Below are 22,564 nucleotides of genomic sequence, written 5' to 3'. Positions count from 1 at the left end.
GTTATCGTTGCAACAGCTAGGTTTGAGACACCTGTTATTATCTAAGATCGGTAGGCGCCCCCCGCAACACATGCAAGACATGTATGATGCGTGCAGGGACGAGATTATTTTGGCAAGATCCTTCTTGTTAAAAATAAGAGAGCGCAAGCAAGCACCTCAGCTCCGTCCTGGAATTCAACAGTCAACGAATCTCCAATCAAAGAACAATCCTCATCACCAGAAACCAGGTAACCAACAAAGTCAGTTATCCTGCTGGTAAACAAGGTTTTACCAATCCTATGAAGCATAATAACAACAGAACTATGTATAAAGTAAATGAACTTCATTCTCAAAGCTGACTTTTTTCTAGTTTCACAGAGAATTATGGATGCTATAATAGTAGCACCATTCATTAACCCTCTCAGCCACGAATCTCTTATCAAGAGCAATATTCTGCTGAGAGTCAAAAATATCAGCTGACCCCATGACTTCATCTTAAACCAGCTCCAATGTGCAATCAAAACCTGAGACAACAGGAACACAGCAGGATTTTCAGCAAATCTTGTCTAGGCCTATTGATGTTGAGGTAGCCAATGGTACACTGGCCCAACATTCAAAAAAACTTTCCCAAGAAATCAGTCAGCAGTATAGAGCTCCTTTACTGCAGTTTTAATCTCAGATGTCTCCTCGACAAAAATGTCATCCAGACCACAGATGGCTCCAGAACTGGCAATGTCAACTGGCACACCTCATTTTGACACATCTGAACACACTCATCCTCAAGAAACTTCAACTATATACGTCATATATATAGTCTGTCTATATATATCTGAATATATAACTGAACTTTAGATACCATTTTACTCAAGAGTGACTTAAAAGTTACTCGCTGTTTCCAGATATATAAGTTTAGGTTTGAAATTTTTGGCAGTGATCGTTATTTTTTTCCTGCTTTAATTTAATTGAAAAAAATAAATTTCAAATTACACTATTTAAGTATCTCGGAATTCATAAATGTCGAACACAATGTTTAGAGTTTAATTCAACAATTTAATATTTTAAATACTCCTTTCATTACATAGCACTCAGGTTAATTTTCGTAAAACCTTTTTTTTTTTTAATCATTTATTTATTGTTATTTACAACTGTATAACATATATACAAGTAAATTTGCTGTAGGTGACATAGTGACATAATACAAACATGTGGAGAATCTACCCATTGATAGAACTCCAATCCTAAAACTTAAAACTGTAATTTTCCAGTTTCCATATTAGGAACGAAAAATCATTAAATTCAGTCTTCTTCCACTTTGCTCATCAATTATGGTGACAATTTTATTTCTTAATCAAAGTAGTTTGGATTTGTTTCAGCTTGTTTGCACAAGTGAGATCAGTATTTAGCGAGTTTATTTTGATTCAACCATGGTTAGATACATTATATACATGTTAATATCATAAATTGGACAATGAAGTTAATGCTTGCAGGATTTGGATCTTTTAAAAGCAATTTTACACACTTTGGGCTTTTGATCAGCAATAATAAAAATAAGTAACTAGAAAGTATAAGATAGTAGGTGTACGGGTTAACTACAACTTAACAGAGCGAGGTGGAGCTTAATACCCGTAACCGTCAAAGATTATGATATTTTACTTACATATTTAATCACCTATATATATACGTTATATTTTCCACTCTTTCATTACTTTATTTTTATTAATTTTCATTCTGTATAATTATTTACTTTAATCATTTTATATATTTTCTTTATTCATTGGTTGTTATCTTGTTCTTTGTTTTTAGCCCTGAAGAAAGCTAGAAGTTCTGGCCGAAACGTTAGCACTATTAAATAATTTTTGAACTTATTCGTGTTATTCTCTAACCTCACCCCCAACCATCTTCTCATATATATTGTCCATGATCAACTATCTTCTTTTCATTTCAAAGAAAAATAGTTTTGGTCAGATTTTTGATTTAATTGTCCCACGATGAAACTGAAAAGTCACAAAAGATGATTATAATAGTTACCAATAATTTAATACAAATTAAATGGATAAGAAAAAACAAAACAAAAGCAATTAAGTTTCAAATATTTTTATTTTATTATAAAAACATTAAAACTCCAGTAGGAAATTTTGCTGACTGAGATTAATAAACAATAACAAGCTAAGCAACAAAACTTTGAAATTTTCATGAATTGAATAATGAATAAGCAATTTTAAAGCGCTGTTCAGAAAATTAAATTCTAGACCTAATTATTGAGACGAAACCCCTGAACGGAAAAATCAGGTATGTATTCCTTAATAGGGGCAGGCGTCATGACACATGTCCAGCGTGTGATAGTAATTCTTATAAAAGGGTGGGAGGAGCAGCTCTGATAATTATTCGTGTGCCGACTTCTGTAGTAAGTGATTTGTGCTCGAATAGGATTGGGACAAGATGACGTCACAAGCTGTCGTGAGTGTCTTCTGTTTATATTGATATTACTCATATACGTGCATGTTACCTCTTTGCTCGTTTCCTCACCTATAGAAAGTTATCATGGGTGATTAATTATTTCAGTTAAATAGTTTTAATTACCTTTTTGTAGAGATGGCTAAAATAATGTTATATTGTAAAATAACAATTAGCAATTCTTTTTCATTTTCGTTACTAATTTAAATACTTAATATTAGCGCTAATTAAAACTTAATTATATTTGTTTTCACGTTGCCCAAACTTACTCTCATTTCTAAAATAATATTTACAAGCGATCTTTTAATTGTTTGAAATGATACTATAACATTTATTTCAATCATATTATGCACCAGAAATAAATTTCATTTTTATTATTTGTTTAAAGAGTAATAAATATATTATCAGGAAAACTCTCTTTACCTGGTAGCTAATGACATCCCAATTACTGGGAATGTAGGGATAATTAGGCATAATACTGATTGATATTCATTAAAACTATAGCTTAATGGAATCTTAAAAATAAGCTATTAATTAATAATAATTATATGCACTTCCTCTTACTTTCCCACAAAATTGTACTTTTTATAAAATATTTTCTTTCAAAGATAATTGCTGTTACTTTCATTGTGTACTTAATAGAGAGTACCCAAAATATCTGGTTTAAAAGATAATCATTGAGTTCTAGCTTTATTTAATGAAAATCAGTTATTAGCCTAATTATTTCCAAATATTTATTTATTTTTCACAAATAACAGAATATCTTCACATTTATATTTATTTATAATGATGATTATTGTTGATATGTTATGATTAAATTCAATATTATTTTTCAGTCTTGTGCTATTGGGCTATTATTTGTTACGAGCCTTCTTTGTCTGGTATCAACATATCCACAAGGCTACAGCAAATTAGTTACAGATGAATATGTCAATGAATGTCATGAAACGGTAAGAATTTGAAATATTTTACAATTAGGTAAATGCCAAGAATAATAGGAAGTATTTCATTTATTATCCCCATAGTTAGAAGTAGCAGATAGATTTTACTATCAAACTATATTTTTGTCATATTAGTAAAACAACAAACTTTCTTTCATAAGCAAAATGTGAAGTTGAGATTTGAATTTATATTACTCTCAAAAACTAACGTTTTTTATCACATTCTAATATCTTGAATGTTTTAGATTGTGTTATCAATTCTATTAGGAATTCTACTGTCTTTATTGGTCTAAAACATTCAAGATAATTCTTACTAATTAGTATGTGATGAATAAATGTTTTTCATAACTCTAATTACAAGTAATCAGAGATTGTCTTATCAAATCTCATGCCAGCCTAGACATAATTGCTTATAGCATATTTTAAACATAACAAATTCCACTATGAAGAAATCAAAATCAATGGAAGGTTACAAGTGCAATGGGTCAATGGATAACATGTGATAACTCAGATAAGCCTCAGCAAGAGAAAAAGATTGATTTCCAAATTGGTTGAAGTCATGAAAAAAGAATAAAAATTATTTCCAATATGTATTTTTTTACATTTTACTAGGCTTTAATTTCCTTTCTATATTTGAAATTGGTGAGGAATGGGTCTATTTCATCCTTTGAAGTTTTGAATTCATATTTTTTTTTTCACATAATGGCTACTTTTTCATTATTTTATGATCCTATTGAATAAACTGCTGTATATCCCATAACCCGCCATTTATAAATGTACAAGGCAGGTCTAATTCTTTTGTTTCAATTTTTCAGGAGAATTTAAAACCAATGAAAATTTTAAATGTTTTATGATTTTTCTACAAAATTAGATAGCCTATCATTGACTTTTTTGGATACTCTGGTTTATAGTATATTTATTATACTGAAATTATTTAATAGATACTAAATAATATCATTTTACCCTCAATTTTGTACTTATTACATTCAATATTTGAGGTTAAATATTAATTAAAATTTTAATGCTTTAGTTTTTATAAGTTTTCAGTAAAATTACTGCAACCCATACACAATGAATTATTAGATGTCATTTTTAAACCTATTTAGTATTATTATATGTTTTCAACAATGAAAATTATTTATTTTTCTATATAAAAAAATTAGCTGTTTGGGAAAATTTACATTTATATCACAATATATTTTTGGGTGCTTCAATGATGAATAAATTAATTTTAGAAATCTCATGATATATAGAGAGAATAGTTGTTTCATAAGTTTCATGTGAGAAAATTTTCTCTAAAGTCTAATTGAAAAAATTATTATAACTATTTAAACTTTTACTAACATAAAATTTTTCTCAAAAGAACTATCGATTTTAAAAAATCCAAACCCCTTGAAAATTTGTCATCCTCCCCCAATAATCTGAAAAGTTGGGATATCTGAGAACCTACTTTGAACCTACTGTGAAATTGTGGTAAAATATTATTCAAGAGATTATTATATTCAAAATTGCTAATAAACACTATATGAAGAGGCTAGTTTTCCACTAAGGTAAGTTGGGAAATATAGTCAAAATTTAAGATATTTTCCCTCCTTTTCAATAAGTTGTTGGCCAGAACAAAAATAATGGCCAGAATAAAAACCAAAGACCCCTTCAAATCTGTGCTACTTGAGACTTGTTTCAGTAAAGGCTCAAAAAATATGTTTTATTTAAGTAATTAATTGTTTTATGGAGAAAGGAATCTATTTCTACCTATTATTTTCATTGTTTTTCTAATAATTATTTTCATAATTTTTTTTAATAATATAAAAATGATGATCTTTCTGCATTTAATTCCCAGTCAGGTTATAATGAACTCAATGAACATTTTTCTTTATAATTCAATTTCATTTTCATTGAGATTCTTTTTGGAAAATTACTGTTAAGTATTTACTTGTTTATGCAGTTAGTTTAATAATCATTTGAATTGTTACAGCTGCATCCAGCAACAGCAACGCTTTGTCAACGATGCGCGAAGCACTCAAGGGCCAGTAATGTATACCCACTTTGTTGTGAGGACAGAGAAGAAGTACGAACGTGGTGTGAGAAATACTTGGCATATGGACAGAGACAGTAAATAAAGTTTTAATACACTATTTATGTGCTCAAGATACAAGATTTTCTTAACATCAACAGCTCTTTCGCTCTTGGTGGGAAGTATGCAGTTGAAGTTGATGTTTTTGTGATATTGATGTGTGCTCTGCTGAGATGTCTGTATACATTTATATATACAATTACTTTTAGCATTTTATTATTTTTTATATTATGGTTTAAATAGTTTAAGTTAAACATGCTATGCTTTGTACTTTTTAATTTGATGATTGTCATTTTTGCTGTTGGATAGCTAACATTTTGTTTTCTTATGACTTTTTTTTTTTTATTTTGCTCATTTGAAATAAAAGAAACTGTCATTATGCATACATGAAATGAGCATGACACTTAAAAAATCTTGAAGTATTACAAACAGTTGTAGTTAGCTATAGTTTCACTTAGCGAATTGATTGATTCAAGAATAATTATAGATATAAGTTTATTATAAAATTATGAACCATTAAGGTAATATTATTCAATTTTTGTGTGATTTATTGTGTTGATGAGTGTGTACTTGGATAAATGACTTTGTGATAATTTTTGCTATTTTTCTATTTATGCTTTGAGTCATCTTATTTGTGATAGAAAATTTTATTTATTATAATTTATTCTAGTCATAATCTATTTTATAACTGTTAGTATTTAAGTATTTATACCAAGAATAAAAACAGATGAACATATCATTTGTAAAATGTTGAAATAGATCCATAAAATTAAGTTTGTACTGTATATTAAGTAATAGAACATTATAAATTTTCTATTATCATTTAGCCTAATATTTTGGTTTTTATATCAATTTTTACCAGCAACACAGAATGTATTAGCTTGTCATTTGAAGAAAAATAACTTAATTTAAGGCTGTGAAATCTATTTGTCTATCAAAAAACATAAACCTATATATTACAATGACTGAAGTTCATTTAGTTTTCATCATACCCTTACAACACAGTACATTGATGGTAGGCAACCTCGTAATTCCTTTAGGATAACCTAGGAATTAAAGTGTTTTCATTGCCTATCATCAATATCCATATATATATTTGTAATTAAGATGAAAAGTGTTAGCTTCTGATTGGACTAATCCACCAATAGACTAAGATGTGGTCCAATTATATTTGTATTTTGAATCAAATGATCTAGCTGCTTATTTCTGAGCAACTCTCCTCCAACTTAGATATCCTCAAAAAATAAAAGTGTACCTTTACAATCATACACAGTTTGGGGTTGATGATCAAGTTATTTGACTCAGAAATACATAGGATAATATACCCAATTGATTCAACTGTCAGTTCCTCACTTTATAGAAAATTATTGCACCTCAAGTTGGTCTGCTGACACAATTTTCTAAAACAGGTGAATTGAACCTCCTCTTATCAACTCCCATCTTTGCATATTCATTTGTATTAGCAACAAAATTTGGACAGATCAGATAGACCCCTTTTCTACAACATTTCTAAATATTTCTACTTTTTCTATATGTTTGTTCATTTGTTCTTAATTGTGATATTTATGAATTGATTTGCCCCACTATTCGACTAGAGGGTTCCATCTTGCTCCAAAAAGTACATCTTACTTTTAAATCACGCCTAGCTCAATAAAGCAAAATAATTTAAAATCTATCTAATTATTCAAGACCATCTAATGTAAATATGTAGGGAGAGTTTACTACTGTTTTATTATACTACAAATGATCCTAAATGCAGAGTCCTAATACAAGGGAAGTAACTGAAGCCTTTGAATTTAGAACAGATCTGAGACAAGGAGATGAACTCTCACCAATGCTATTTAACTTTGGCCAAGAAAAACTGATTAGAAGAACATCAAACAAAAATGGAGATGTGCACATCGGAATGAAACATAAAATCCTGGCGTATGCAGACAACATTGTAGTTCTAGAAAGTAGTCCAAGATGACATGAAAGACTAAAATAAGAGAAGCTGAGGAAATCAGCTTCCAAGTAAATGAAGATAAAACAAAGTATATGATTTTAAGCTGAAAAATACACCCAAATTACATGGTCTTTGTGGATGGTAAATTGTTTTACAGAGTAGATAGATTCAAGTACCTCAGCTCCACAATAACATCAATAAATGATCAATGAACTGAGAAATACCAGTGTACAACAAGCTCAAACAGAGCCTTCTTTCTATAAAGAATACTAAAATCCTAAGAAAAATATTCAAATCAGTTTTTATCCATTTCAATAAAGGAATAAGTTTCAGTAGAGGCAAAGAATTGAACAGATCTGCAATAGTTTAAAATAATAGATGCCCAAATCATTGGTATATCTATGCAGATATGGACAAGGGATGTACAACAATAGCATATCCATAAAAGATGGTGATATAACCAAAACATTTAGTATATATCTGCCAAAATTCCTACAGAATTGGGAATGCCAAGGCTAGGATGGAAACATTGTGAAGCAAGTCATGCAAAGTGTTTCAGAATTTATAACTGGACGGCACTTGCACAGAATAGAGATACATGATGGATACTTGTCGAGGAGGAAAGGAATAATAATCGGCAAAGGGTTTAATAATATGTTTACTGATAAATAAATAATTTAAGATCAAAAAGTGACACATTACTTTGTTTTCTTATTAAATTAATTCCTATTATATACAAGCCTACATCTATATAAACTAAAGTTTGAAGAAAAAAAGGTTGGTAAAGATTTTATTTAAAATTAATTTTTACATTGGCTGAGATTTCATTGTGTACAATGCCTTACAATATAAATATTAAATTAAGTTAATAATGAAATTAAATAAATCTTAATTAAATATAAAGCTTAAATTTTTGGCTCAGTGCTAAAGTGCATTAAAACTCAGATTTGTGGTTTGTTTTAACAGCATGCTGGTAATTATGCTTAGTTTATGATATCAAGGTTTCAGAGCTTCATAACCAGATGTTTCAGAGATACATCACCAATAAAAATAATTTGTATGTGAGGCACTTGAGAATATCACATTGTTTTATAAATTTTGAGCCCTAAGCCACAGAAACAGTGATGAATAAAAAATGTATCCTTCGTAAACAAAATTCCAAATGAAATGACATGACTTTGATCATAATTAAGAAGGTAATGGTTTTAGGAAATTACCAATAAATAAAATAGTATCTCCTTTCAAGATTAAATACATAAATGGACTGTTGCAAACCATTTGTGGGGGTAAAGTTTTTGCACTTATGATGATGCCTGAAAAAAAAAATTAAAAAATAGATCAATATAAATATTTTAAAAAAAAGTGAAACTTAGGTTTTTTGTTGAAACGATTCCGCATAAAAACTATATAAGATCTTTTGTACCAAACATATATCTTAGAAAAAAATACGTATATTCACCAGCAATATTTCCAAATACAAAACCATAATGAATTTAATTTTAAAATTATTTTTAACCTTTGTAACAAAAAACGACAGATTTGACCTTTTCACAAACATTATTTCATAATAGCTCTGTTGGTGGATTTAAGTTGATTAACATTCCAATTTATCTTCAAATGATTTTAAAACCATATTCAGTATGTTTTTTCAGACAGAAATTATATCAAACATACATCAGAACTTGTACTTCCATCATAGTTCCATTCCTTATTAAAAATAATCTGTGAACATTACAAATTAAAAAAAAAAAAAAGTAGTATTTTGCTTTATGATTTCCATTGCTAGTATCTTTATTGTACCAACTCTGCTACTATCTGTTGGTCAACACTCTATCTAGCTGCTGCTTGACCATCATGAGCCGACATGACGCAACCTAGCTGCCACAATTCATCAGGTAAACATTGTATATTGGCATTTGTACTGTTTCTCGTAAATAGTTTAATTATACTAATGTAATATTTAATTTTCATAAAACTTAATTTATAATAATAATAAATGTAATATCTGAATCAATAAAGATTAGAACAGAATCTTCTGAGCCAATAAATGCTAACGTCTTATATGTAACATCTCTTGATGGTGTTTAATAGCCCTGAGAGACCACTAAGCAAAAAATTAACAAACGAAAATGTAAAAATCCCCTTCAGGGATTCTCCTCCTTAGGAGGTAGCAATTGATCAGTACATTCTAAAGCAATTTTTTGAAAAATTATAATGTGTTATTGAATAATAACATTAAATATATATATTGTAATAATCAAAAATTATTGTTATAGAATATTGTTAGTTTTTCCTTATTCTCATATCTAAGGTATAGTTTTGAAGATGACAAGATCAAATAGAAAGATTAAATATTAAATAAATATGAGAATTTTCATTTTTAATTATACATAATATTATAGACTCTAATCTCAGGGCAGGTTTCCAGGCAATCAGAACAGTCAACTAAATTATTAACTACCTTTAAAAATATACTGAAAATTCTACTTTGTACAACACTAACCAATTTATACAATTTTCTTTTGATGATGGATGGTTTTCTCTGTCTTCTTTCTCAACAAACTTACACTTGCTGTAAACAATCTTTCAACAGACAAACACTGACTGTTTACACTAACTATGAACAAAGCATTTGTCCTCTAAAAGTTTTCACCCATCTTATTCACTGGCAATCCAAAACAAAGAATCCTTATTCTTCTTGGGTGACTCTTTGATGTCATCTTTTTCAAGATGTCTACCCTTGCTAGACAAAAGATGATGAGGATCTCCTGCATCCAGGAAACTTCATTCCCCGCCTGCGCCTTGTTGAACATGGGATGGTGGACTCAAACAAAATGTTTTTATTGTTTTATTAGTTATGGTTAGATAACATAAAACGTTCTTACTGTAGTGAGAACAAACAACACAGGTACACAACAAAACTTGACAACCTACAAACTGACTACTCGGCCGTTAGACTAAGTAAATAACCACATTACCATTTGCCACAGAGCAACACACATACAATAAAAAATGAATATTTACACCACACTTTAACACACCCTCTTAAATATTAATTTGTTTATCAAATATAGTTTTACATAATTTTTCTTATAAAAACAGAATTAGCAGAATTTTCATTTTAAAATATTTTACATACATTAACAAAATAATTTTAAAATAAAAATATAAGTTTCGTGCACAGAAAAAACTATAAAAAACTTTTTAGTTACATTTTTTGAATATTTGGATCAACACAAGGTTTAACTGTATTCGTTGAAACACTGAATCCCTTTTTCTTTCCTGGTTTCTTATTCTTCTTCTTAGTACCAGTAAATTTCTTACTTATTCCTCCTAAATTATCTGCTTCGCAATCCACATTTTTTTCATCAATGTCCCAATTATATTCATCTGCATTTAATGTAGGGTGTTCTTCCTTTTTTTTCACAAATTTCTGGGTCACCATTAAAAGATTTTACTTTCTGTAACCTTTCTTTAATCTCACCTTCTTGATGTCTTGATGTTTCTTAGCCAATCTTTGCACTATTTCAGTCTTTTCCTTTTCTCTAGAATCACCTGTGTTTCTTAATGTTCCTTCAAGTCTGCTAGGATACCTCTTTATCTGTAGATTTTCTTCTGTTTCAAATCTCACATTGTTTCGGTCTCCTGCATCAGCTTGTTCTTCTAGTTCTCTTTCATCTTTAGATAAATTTTCATTATCCTCTTCTATAGCCTTTTCACCACTTTCATCATCAGAACCTGAATCAAGATTAAACTCATTTTTAATTATTCTTTTAGTAACTTCATGTTCTTCAACATAAGTTAATGGTTCAGACACTTTGTATTCACCACTTGATTCTTCACTAACACCAACTATACAGTCTTTAACAAACACAGGTGTTTCATTTTCTTCTTTCATTCATTTTTTGGCTGCAGGTACATAAGTAGCATAAGCTTTCACATTTGAATCAACCTTCAAGTTCACAACATACAATCCCTCAGGAGATCTTTTTCCAACTATCATGGTATCATTGTTTACAATTTTTACTTTGTCTTTAGAAAAAGCCACGTATCCACCATTCTGTGTTACTTTATCCACAGACAACAAATTTCAACTGAGATCTGGGATGTACATCACATCTTCCAGTTGACACTTGTCACTTTTAACAAAACCAACCATTTTGGCTGTCATGGATGCACAGTTTCTAGCAAGACCTACCTCAGCATCAATAGGTTGTGCCTGCGATAGTACACTTATATTTTTGGTCATGTGTCTCGTGGAACATGAATCTAAGACCCATTCAGTTGATTTACTGCAGCTTTCACTAAGGAAAGAAGCTGTTGTTTTCACTTTATGAAAGAAACAGTATATTTATGTATTAATATCATAAATTAAACAATAGTTTATTATTACATGATTTGGGTATTTCATACACATTATAAGTATTTATTAAACAATTCTGGAGTTTTTACTGCACATTTTTTGGATTTGTACTGCTTGTCCAGTCCTTGAAATCCAGTCTCTAGTTGTAACATTAATCTACTTATATGAATAAGTATAAAACAGTATAACTCTATAAATATTCATTTATTGTATTAATTATGAATAAAACTAATTCACAGACCTCCTGAACAAGCGCAAATAAATTTACTATTGGAACGCCTCTCAACATAAATTGTTTGCTGGGAGTATATAATATCCCTCTGTCAAGGCAATGCATCAGTTTTCCTCTGAATCACTTTGGAACTCTGCCAGAATCTCTTATTATTATTAATAGCAAACATCATCGATATATTTTTTATTGGGTTAAAAAAAAAGTGAAAAAATCATATGTAAGGTACCTTTAAATCTTACAATATTTTTTAAAGGTTAAAATAAAAAGTTAACTTTTATATTTAAAAAGTTTTATTTGAACTTATACTCTTATGTTGCAGTACAGCCTTCAATGAGTTTTATTTAACTTTTTGGGAAAGTTTTTGAAAACTATTATCTAAAGAAATTTTTCCATAAAAGTTCATAACTAGCATTAATACTAAAAAATTACTGTGTATTTTATGGGAGTGTCTCTGGGGATCTCAAAGCAAAATTAAAACATTTAATTAATTGCTTTGTACGATTCATCTTTCCGGTCCCCAGGGACGACTCTGTCACGCAATTTTATGAAGAAATGAAGTGGCTTTACCCCTCTTTCCGTCGTAAATATCTTCTTGCTTCCGTCCTCTACCAAGTTATCCAATCCCGCCGTCCATCGTACATCTCTGATATCCTTCAATTTAAATCCTCAGTGCATTGCCGCAATACCCGTTCACAGCCTTCAGACTTACATGTAACTGCCTATCAAACCACTGCGTTCGGTAGATCTTTCCTCATCTGTTCCTCGTCCCTATGGAATTCTATTCCTTTCTTCATTCATAGTTTTAATACTCTTCCAACCTTCAAATCCCATATCTTCAACCACCTTCTGTCCACCCAATTCCGAAAGAAAAGCAATTGAAAGTTTCAAACAAGGTTTATAAGTTTTCTGTACTTAATGTTTCAGATTTTCGTTTATTTTTGAAAATATGTATATTACCAGAAATTGTACCTTTCCATTTATGATTTTTAGTATAATTATATTTGATTTTTATAATTTTTTTTCTATTACTTTGAATCAGAAGTATTTTCATCTTATGTTTCTATGATATGACATATGGTTTTACTTTATTTGTTCTATTCTTATTTTATATATTCTGTTAATTACTGTTGTTCATTTTTATCTTTTTAAATTCATTATTTTATTATATTTTATGACGTTTTATAATTTCATTTTTATTTTGTATTTCATTCTAAGGCTGTACAGCCTAATTTTGATGCCTGTATACTATTCTAAAGGGATCAATCCCAGAATAAATAAAGAATATTATTATTACATACCAGAAGCTGCTGCTGCTCGAGTACCTTTTTCATTTACCATTATCATGGCTCTTTGTATAACACTACTGACTGCAATGGAAGAATTGGTCATTTTAGAAAAATCAGCATGTCGTGAGAAGGCTGTAACCATTCCCATCTAAGAAATTGAAATGAACGAATGTATTATTATTCAAAATCAAATTATATCATATATAAATAAACATTAAAAAATTAATTTTAAAAGCACTTTTTTAGATAGGGCTTTGAGAGCAAAGTGGTATACTCCATTACACTTTTATACCAAAGTTGCATTTCATTAAGACTAAAAATAAAACTTTTTGGATAAGCAAACTACCTCTATCTATCAGAATAATTTAAATACACTTGGAAATATATTTAGCAAAAACATCAAAATCCAATAGGGTTTACTGTTTTAATAATAACAAAAATCAATATTGGAGTGATAACATTTTATGTCACAGGAGCTCTGATAACCTCATATATTAGTAATAATTATTGTAAATAGATTGATAAAATTAAAGAGCTTCTGCATTTTATAACTATGATGGCAAAATTTCAAAATGAAAGACCAAATATCCAAAAAGGTACACATATTAGATTAATTTACATTGTGAATAACTGATAATGTATCAGAAAAATGACAGATCATGGAGTAATATTCATAATAATTGATTTTGATGAATGATAAAAAAACTCGAATATGCATTTCCTAACATAGTATAAATATATTATTAAAACATAAAGAAAGTATTTCAGTAACATACCTTTTTAAGGACATTAACCAACTTGATAGATTTTTTAGCTTTAAACCTTGGTAGAAAAATGTCTACATTAGTTTCTTTTACAGAATTTATTAATTCAAAGAGATTTTCATGGGTCAATTTTGTTTCCAGCTCAGATAAACCTGTTTCTGGCAGGATAACAATCATTCTGAATTCTTCCTCCTAAAATTAAAAAGTATAATCATGTACATAGATACGTATACATATTGCTCCTGGTAATCCATGAATGTGGTATGAAACATTATTATTAATAGTTTTAATCTTCAGTCTTTCATGAATGAGCAATCATGGCATACAATCATTCCATAAACTCAGGCACTGGGTTTTCCCCATTAAAGATAGTTTTAGGGCTGCGGGGATGTCATAGGAATTACCAAGATACAGCAATACAGACTGGATAGAGCAATATTGCTGTTAATTGTATGGCACAAAGAAAGTTGTGGGCAAAAGTCAGGAACAAAATTGAGAAGGAGAAAATCAGAAGAGCGGCACGACACATCAGTGTCCATGATTTGATGGGCAGCTTAAAATAGAGATGGTAGTGAACCGGAAAGTGGGATCTAACAGGGGGAAAGAGCTGCAGAGGTATGAAGGCCCATTCAGAGTGGTCATCATTAGAGAGCACAACTTTGTCACCATCGAAAGTGTAAAAGAACCAAGAAAGCACAGAATGGTTCACCTAGAACAGTTAAAGCTTCCTGCAAAGGTGGTGTGATAAACGAATGAAGAGCTCTTACCTCCCCTCTGGAGGATAATATTGTGAATTTGTTTTCTGTTTATTTTAGGGACTTGATAACAAGTTGTGATTGTAAATATTAGTGAAAATGTAGATTCCCCTTCTCTTCTACATAATTGTAGATCTTTTTCTACATAATTGATTTTATGAGGATTGTTCGTAAAAATGGTGGAGGAGGGGTAGGGGATTTACAGTCAGGCATAACTCCAATATCATCTGATCTATTTGATTCAAATATATATTTATAGCCGAATTGGACTCAATAAAGATCAGTTTTTGAGTAACAACCGAGTTGGTCATTTCTCTGTCCCTTTTCTCTTTTTATTCTTTTTGCTCGCTAACGTTTTACTTACAGATGTGTGTGTGTGTATATATATATATATAAACACACATTGCTGTTCAAAGGTTTAATAATGTATTGAACTTCAATGTATTGAATTTTGAAATATATAAAGCGACAATAAAAATGCTTTTTATATGAAACATTAATACAGAAAAATTAATTGTACAATCTTTAAGGAAATACTGAAAAAAAAAATTAAATCGCACTATGGAATTACAGAAACAAAAATACTGAATTAAAAAAGCCCTAAGCATTGCAATATATCCTGTTTTAACAGCTTTTGGGCTGAAACAGTTTCATTAAGTAATAATTAATGACTGAAGTAATCTCTTTTATTTAACATATCCATGTTATTACATTTTATCTAGAAATACAGATAAAATATTAAAAAAATAGATTGCATTGAAAATGTGAAAGTATCTTCTTGGCATAGTCCCAAACTTTTGAGGGGCTGTAAATTTTCAAAAGTTTCTAATTATTTATTTCTTCTTTGGTATAATAGTTTTAATATGTTGGAACTTGCATGGTTCAAAGGTTTGTGTTACTTTAATTGAATTTACATATTTCCTATAATTGATGTCGGGTTTAAACTATCATAGTTGTAAAGTCTGTAATTTATTTTTTTTTTACCGAGTAAGGTAATTCCACAATTTGGGCTCCGAATTTGGAGTTCCACGCATATCGAAAACGGCCACCTGTTAGTCCCATCATCTTTACATTTACAGACACATTGGGCTGAATCTGGAATGACTCTATTTTAGTATTTTTTTTATCAAATTTTTGTTTCCATGCTCCTTTAAAAACAGCTGCGCTGATCATAACCGCTTCAGTACTAGCATCAATTGAACCTGTAAATGAGAAATGAGCTAAATAATAAAAGTCTATACATATGTATGTAATTGATTCTTTATGAATCAATTAAATAAATCAATTTATGTTAAACAAAGTCAATCTGGTTTAGTGCGTTAAAGGGTTAAGTGACAAGAGGAATTTACGTATATGGGCGGATACGTAAGCTTTGTAATTTTGTTTAGGACTAACCGCCGAAATTAAAACGCAAAGGACATGGACGCTGCAGGATTTAACATTGAATAGCATCCTGAAGAAAGTTACGGGATCTGGTCGATAAAAATCGGAACGTATTTAGAATCAAAGGACCTATACGAAGAAACAATTGAAAAAGATCCGCCGACTGAAGAAGATGCAGCTTAAAAAAAGAAAAAAAAAAAAGGTACTCTCTATTATTATTTTAACGGTCAGTGACGATATATTGCCGTTGGTTAGAGGTGAAAAAATTGCGAAAAGGGTTGGGAAATATTAAGAGAAAGGTTTGAGGGTGTTCCTGAAGAAAAAGTGATGAATTTGATGTTTGGCCTTGCCAAATTCAGGAAAAACAGTGGTGAAACATTGGTTGAATATCTTAGGACGTTTCAATGTTTAGTTCAGGAGATAGTTCAACTGGGTAAATCCCTAACAGAGAGAGAATTAGCAAAATATATCATTGAAGGCTTACCACCCTATTATGATCATATTGTCATCTCTATTTTGGTTGATAGCAGTATTAAATTTAGTGAGGTAAGGCAAATGCTTTTGTCATTTAAAAGGTGAAATAACCTTCATAGGAATAAACAAGCATTAAAGGTCAAACTTTTGTCTAAAAGCCTGCTTTTTTACAAATAAACAGGACATCTAAAAAAGGAATGCTGGTTTAACAAAAAAAATAATAGACGACGCAGGAGAAATGGACCCTCTGATACACAAAGCCTCAACAAAGAAGACAGCATAGAGCATCTTTGGCTAAAGAATTAGCTCTATTGTCCACAGTAAAGGGAGTGAGTAGTGCCTCGATTCTGCATGTACTTCTGTTATGACTGCTAACAGGTCTCTGGTTGAGAAAGGAACTGAAGAGAACAGAGATATTTCAGCTGCTGAAAATGGAAGGGTTAGCAGTGCTACTCATCGGGGAACATTAAAATAAAAGCTTATGGTTGCGCGAATGGTTTTAAAAACAACCTTACTTTGCGGGACGTTTTGGTTGTTGGGTTCGGAATTATATGATAACCTGCTGTCTATGCCAAAAATAGTGGGAAAAGAAGGTGAAGTCAGCCAGATGAACACTTCAAAGGCAAAGTTCCTACACCAAAAGAACGAGTGGCATCTGATCAATAACAAACATTAAATGATGAAGAATCTGATTGTGAATCCAAGGCACCTAAACTATTAGCTGATGTTGAACATGAAGATACTAGAAAATCATTTAAATATGAGTTGAATTGTGATTCAGGTCCTGATGGTGATAACGGTGAAGTGTTGATTAAAATAAAAGTAGTAAATGAAAAAGCTAAAGAAGAAGAAGAAAGTAAGAAATATACTAGTGCTAAGAAGAAGAGACCCACAAAGAAAAGGACTCAATGAATTGTTTGTGAAACATTAAATTAAAATAGAGTGATGCAATAAAATTTAAATGAAATAAGGTAATAATGGTAATAAATGAAAGAAATAATAAAACATATTTTAGGAAGAAAATTGTTGTAGAAAATAGGTTTTATTATTTTGTTTGCAAAATAAACTGGTAGATGGCGACACCGCTATAGCATGGGATAGATTGGCGACCATTGGGGCTAGAACAATCTGTCGTGGCATCCATTAGTGAAAACATATTTTTTTTTCCTACCCCCTATAGAAAAATTTTTATTGTTGAAATTTATATATATATACATATTTACAAAATTGTTCTTTTACTGGAGCATTGCTCCATTCATATCATCGTTGTCTTGATTTATAAAACCCTCCCTAAATTCCACAACAAAATCGAACAGGCGACGGTCTAGAGGTAATCGATTCACGCTGACTATAAAGACGTTAAGGAAAGACGGTATCCGCATCCTCCGAGGCAACACATCGGAGTTAGACAACCTGAGACGACTAGAGATAATAATCGATAGTACGTCATCATATGGTAGTCAAGTTGAATAATAGAAAAAGATAGAAAGCGGGAGCGAGGGAATAGGGAAGTCGTTAACAATGAACGATGACAAAACGTTAGAAAAACAAGGACATCGGGTCTGATGAAGGAAGGTATTAGTATAGTATATTTTCTTCCTAAAATATGTTTTATTATTTCTTTCATTTATTACCTTATTTCTTTTAAAAAAATTTCTCTCCTTCATCCCTTATGGTGATTGTAGCTTATTCATAATGAAATCCCTTACCAACCGATGAAATTCCAGACAAAGTGATTATGCCTCCATGAAATCCTGCTGGTCCTACTTTTCTTCTATAATTTTCCCCTCCAAAACTCAGATTTTCTCAGTTCCTGGAAATAAAAACCCTAATCCAGCCCATTAACAAAAATTCTAATCCTTCTTCTGTTCAAGACTACTGTCCAATCTCCATCCTCCACAATCTCTTAAAATCAATCGAAAGAATTGTTCATTTACATATATCTTATTTCGTTGAAGAGATCTATTCAGTCGATCCTCTCCGAACCGATTTCTCCAGACAATCTGCTCCAGTCAAAATCACTATTTACAAACATTCTACTATGGACGAAAGAAAATCGTACTTCTCTATAGCTTTTGATTGTCAGGACCAATAAATACTTTTTACGAAATTAAAATCGATTTCTTTTTCCAATATCAAGTAATTAAAGGATTACTCTATCACCTTCAACTCAAAACTCCTCTGTTAAATTAATGATAGCTTCACTCTCACTTTTAAGTAGTAATACGACACATAGATTTTTAAAACTATCCTAGATAGTTAAACAAGTGGTGAAGCTTAGTAGGTAGTTGAAATAGATAATGGACCATTTATATTAATGTTCAATAATTCTTCGACTTCGGAGAATCGAGGCTTCACCTTACTGGTCGGAAGTCCCCATTCTCGCAGGCTTTGACGGTTAGAATGGCTATTTCTGAGATAAAAATCAGCTTTTTTCAAATAGAATTCTACAATCTTTCTCTCGAAACTAAACGTAAAGTTAAAACTTTCGGCAACAGCACCGCACTCAATTTTATTATGAGCAAGATTCGGCTCTAACCGGTCTTAAACTGGAAGGATACACTTTTACAATAACAAATTTTCAGACTTGCTTGCAAGTTAATTAATTTCGTCTGACTAGATATTGTTAAGAATAAAAAAAAAAAAATGAGAGCCCATTTTGGATTCTGTTGTTCTTAATTATTTAAACAAACAGTTGTGTTTTTTAAGACAAAAAATACCATTCAATGATACTTCACATTTTGTACTACTTTTTAGCTAAACATTTAAACACTTTTGTCACCAAGAATAATTTCTATAAATCTTTTAGGCTAAGAGGGTTGCCGATTACGAAACAAATGTTTGACTAAAGATATTGATCCAGAATACTTCAAGTCCGAAAAAATACATGTTGAGGCCTTAGAAATTAGCCAAGAGTTTTTCAAATTTTATTTTTCGTATCTCAAAAAACGAAATTATTTATTTTAGTCTTGGTGGAAAGCATTTTTCTGTCATTATTCAGGACAATATTTCTTAATGTAGTTCTACATAACTTCATTCTTAACACTTAATTTGCGAAATATAAATTTATTTGAAAAATAAATGAGAAATTTTCCAAATCGTGATAACCACTATGGTCGTTTGAGGGTCCCCAATGTCGACCTAAAACATTATGAGCACTTATTGCTGTGAAAGTGTATAGTCCTAAAAATCTCGTTACATATGCACTAACATCATTCTTTTCAACATCAAGCTATAAGCCTTGCGCCTGTTAATATGACTATCTCTTAAAACAAAAGTATTATTAGATTTAGCTTCACATAATTATGATTACAATTACACTATGTATATGCTCCCTCTCACCTCGGCTGACATATCCATAGGTTTTTGTTTAACTCTTTGCACTCGTTCTGAGGGAACATGAAAGTTTATTAGCGATTAGGAAGAATACTTATTTCACCACAATTTTTTAAGAAATACATGTTTTCCTGTAGTTTAATATTAAAATGGCACGAAAAACAGATCAAAGTATGATAGAAGTATCAAGATGCATGATAAATAAATCAACCGGATTCACGTCGAAAGAGAACGTGGGAAGTGCATTCACGACGGACCATACATTTCTCTAATCCAAGCTATATTAAGAAACACAACACTGTCTTAAGGTAGATCAGTCATCAGCATTAGCTTTCGTTACCAATAATTTAAAATTAAATTTCACAAGCTATGTGACGTATTCACTGCCGAACTAAATGTAATAGCAGCAGCACAATATTTTTGTGCGTCTTTGACTCATAAATATATCATAGTAATATCAGATTAACTAAGCTCGCTAAAATCCATAGATTGTATGTATCTGGAACACCCCAAAATTTCTAACATTCATTCCTATCTGGAAAATATCGGCATTTCAGTGCAATATATGTGTATCCGAGTCATGTGGAAATCGTAGGAGACGAACTGGCCGATGGAGCTGCAAGAGAAGTGCTCATGCTTCAGAGATTTGGCAAAGCAGTTTCAACTCCAATAGAGATGAGCAGATCCCTTATAATTAGTTAAAGATGGGTGGCAGTCTATGTGGAATGAAAATCTCGCGAGTATGCTGAAAATTATAAAGAAGAAAGTTTAATTATTATAATTATAAACCTTGGAGTTCTTCCGGCCGCAAACGTCGTAGAGAAGGACTTGTGCTAACTAGACTGAGAATAGGACACACAAGACTCACTTATCCCTACCTGCGTACATGCGTTCGTACATATGTGTGAGTATTACAACAGAAATAAAATATTAAGTTGAATATAACCAGAAATTAATAAGGATTAAACGGTAATGATGACTAAGAAAGTTTTACGCCGTTTAACGAACGTACGTCTCTAATCCATTGAGCAAAATGTAGAATTAAAGGAACAAAGGTACACTAATATAGTTCAATGATATAGGCAAACTTGATAAGATAATAAACATATCTGAAAACTGGAAAAAGAAATTTACAAGAACTCACATAATATTGAAGCGTCGAATAGTAAAGATCTCTGCAGTAATAAGGCAATATTGTGATTTCGTAATTTACCATTAGTAATTTCCGAACCATTTCTTTCATTTTATAATCATCATTATATATATATATTTTTATAAAAATGGTAAAACGACCAAGACCAGTGAGTCTCGTGTTTTAAGCAGTATTAAAGACGAGTTTGATAGATACTTATATTGGCATATTATATTGTTTATTCTGACAGGAAAACATCAGATGGAAGACGGCAATCAACATTTTATTCTTAAATACGCACAAATCAACCTGATATGATTGTTGGGAATTGTTTTAGAATTTACCATACTGTAGAAAATTATAAGAAATAATTTTTTTTTTTTTATTGTGAATATGTGTTCTTCAATGCCCACAAATACATACAAACCAAATTTCATTTTAATGCTTACTTGGTTCTAAACGTGTACTACATAAGATCACGATTCAGGGGTGTACGTTTTCATAAAAAATTGGCAACGAGTTAATGGTATGTAACGTTAGAATGATGCCAGGTGCAAAGGGTTAAATAATGTCTCTATATTTACGGCTTTGATGAAGTCGATATAGAAAGCTTTTTGAGATTATTTCCAAAGTTACGAATGTCTGAAGTATATTTAGAAGTAATCATAAATACATATAAATAAACTAGTGCAGAAACGTAATGAAACAATATTGACATTAACAATAAAGATCATACCCTCAGGGAGAATCGTTCTTATTTCTCCACCACTGTAATCATGAACCCAACTATTTATTCCACTTCTGGAATTTTCTGGATTTCCTTTGAAATTTTGTCTGAGTATCTCTGCTTGTAAATATTCATTTAGATCTTCCTCAATGTGATTCACTTCCAACAACGGGAAAGACTGGTCTACTACAATAGCTGCTGCTGATTTGAATGTATTTATCTGAAATATAAAACAAATTGGCTGATTTGATTTCTAAGTAAAATAAATTTAAGTTTCATTTTCACGTTAAAATGACTAACTAGTCATATTTCCAGAGTTACTCTCTTCCACTCACCTCATTCTTATTATTTTTCATTTGCAGGATGTGCTTGTAAGCATTAAGAATACTTTTGTCATCTGCTTTATGTTGCAAAACATTAGCGATTTCAGCAGCAGTTGTGCCATTCGTACATTGAAGCAATATAGCAAGCAGCAACTGCAAGGCGATTGGTGACACAATAGTATTTCCAGAAGGCTGTTTAACTTCCTACAAGGTACACTAACCATTATGAACTGATTTATAATACTTCTTTTCATAGTTCCCAATTTACCTTATACAGATCCCAAGCGAATTTATTAGTCACTTGATTAAATGTGTGTAAGTCTTGTACTTCACTCTCTGAATATCCGATTAGGAAAACAATTAGGAAAGCTGTTAAAAAAAAATATATATATATAT

General features: G+C 30.7%; 2 protein-coding genes across 2 annotated transcripts; one reads left to right on the top strand and one right to left on the bottom strand.

The window, feature by feature from the left end:
• Positions 1–2,310: 2,310 nt before the first annotated feature.
• Positions 2,311–6,423, top strand: LOC106690686 (uncharacterized). Its single transcript, XM_014436195.3, has 3 exons — positions 2,311–2,436; positions 3,270–3,383; positions 5,350–6,423. The coding sequence occupies exons 1-3, from the start codon at positions 2,419–2,421 to the stop codon at positions 5,488–5,490; spliced, it is 273 nt and encodes a 90-aa protein (XP_014291681.1). The 5' UTR covers positions 2,311–2,418; the 3' UTR covers positions 5,491–6,423.
• Positions 6,424–8,169: 1,746 nt separating this feature from the next.
• LOC106688313 (serpin B4) lies at positions 8,170–22,537 on the bottom strand (the record flags this gene model as incomplete). Its single annotated transcript, XM_067053627.1, is given in 7 exon segments — positions 8,170–8,706; positions 13,287–13,422; positions 14,051–14,230; positions 15,778–15,995; positions 21,855–22,065; positions 22,181–22,372; positions 22,437–22,537. Coding segments are annotated over 7 exon segments (1,163 nt in total), but the record flags the coding sequence as incomplete, so codon positions are not given.
• Positions 22,538–22,564: the final 27 nt, after the last annotated feature.

This window comes from Halyomorpha halys, unplaced genomic scaffold (genome assembly GCF_000696795.3).
Source record: "Halyomorpha halys isolate HHAL.00 unplaced genomic scaffold, Hhal_1.1 Scaffold1819.1, whole genome shotgun sequence".
In the NCBI taxonomy this organism is placed as follows: domain Eukaryota; kingdom Metazoa; phylum Arthropoda; class Insecta; order Hemiptera; family Pentatomidae; genus Halyomorpha; species Halyomorpha halys.
This window is presented reverse-complemented; position numbering and strand designations above follow the sequence as displayed.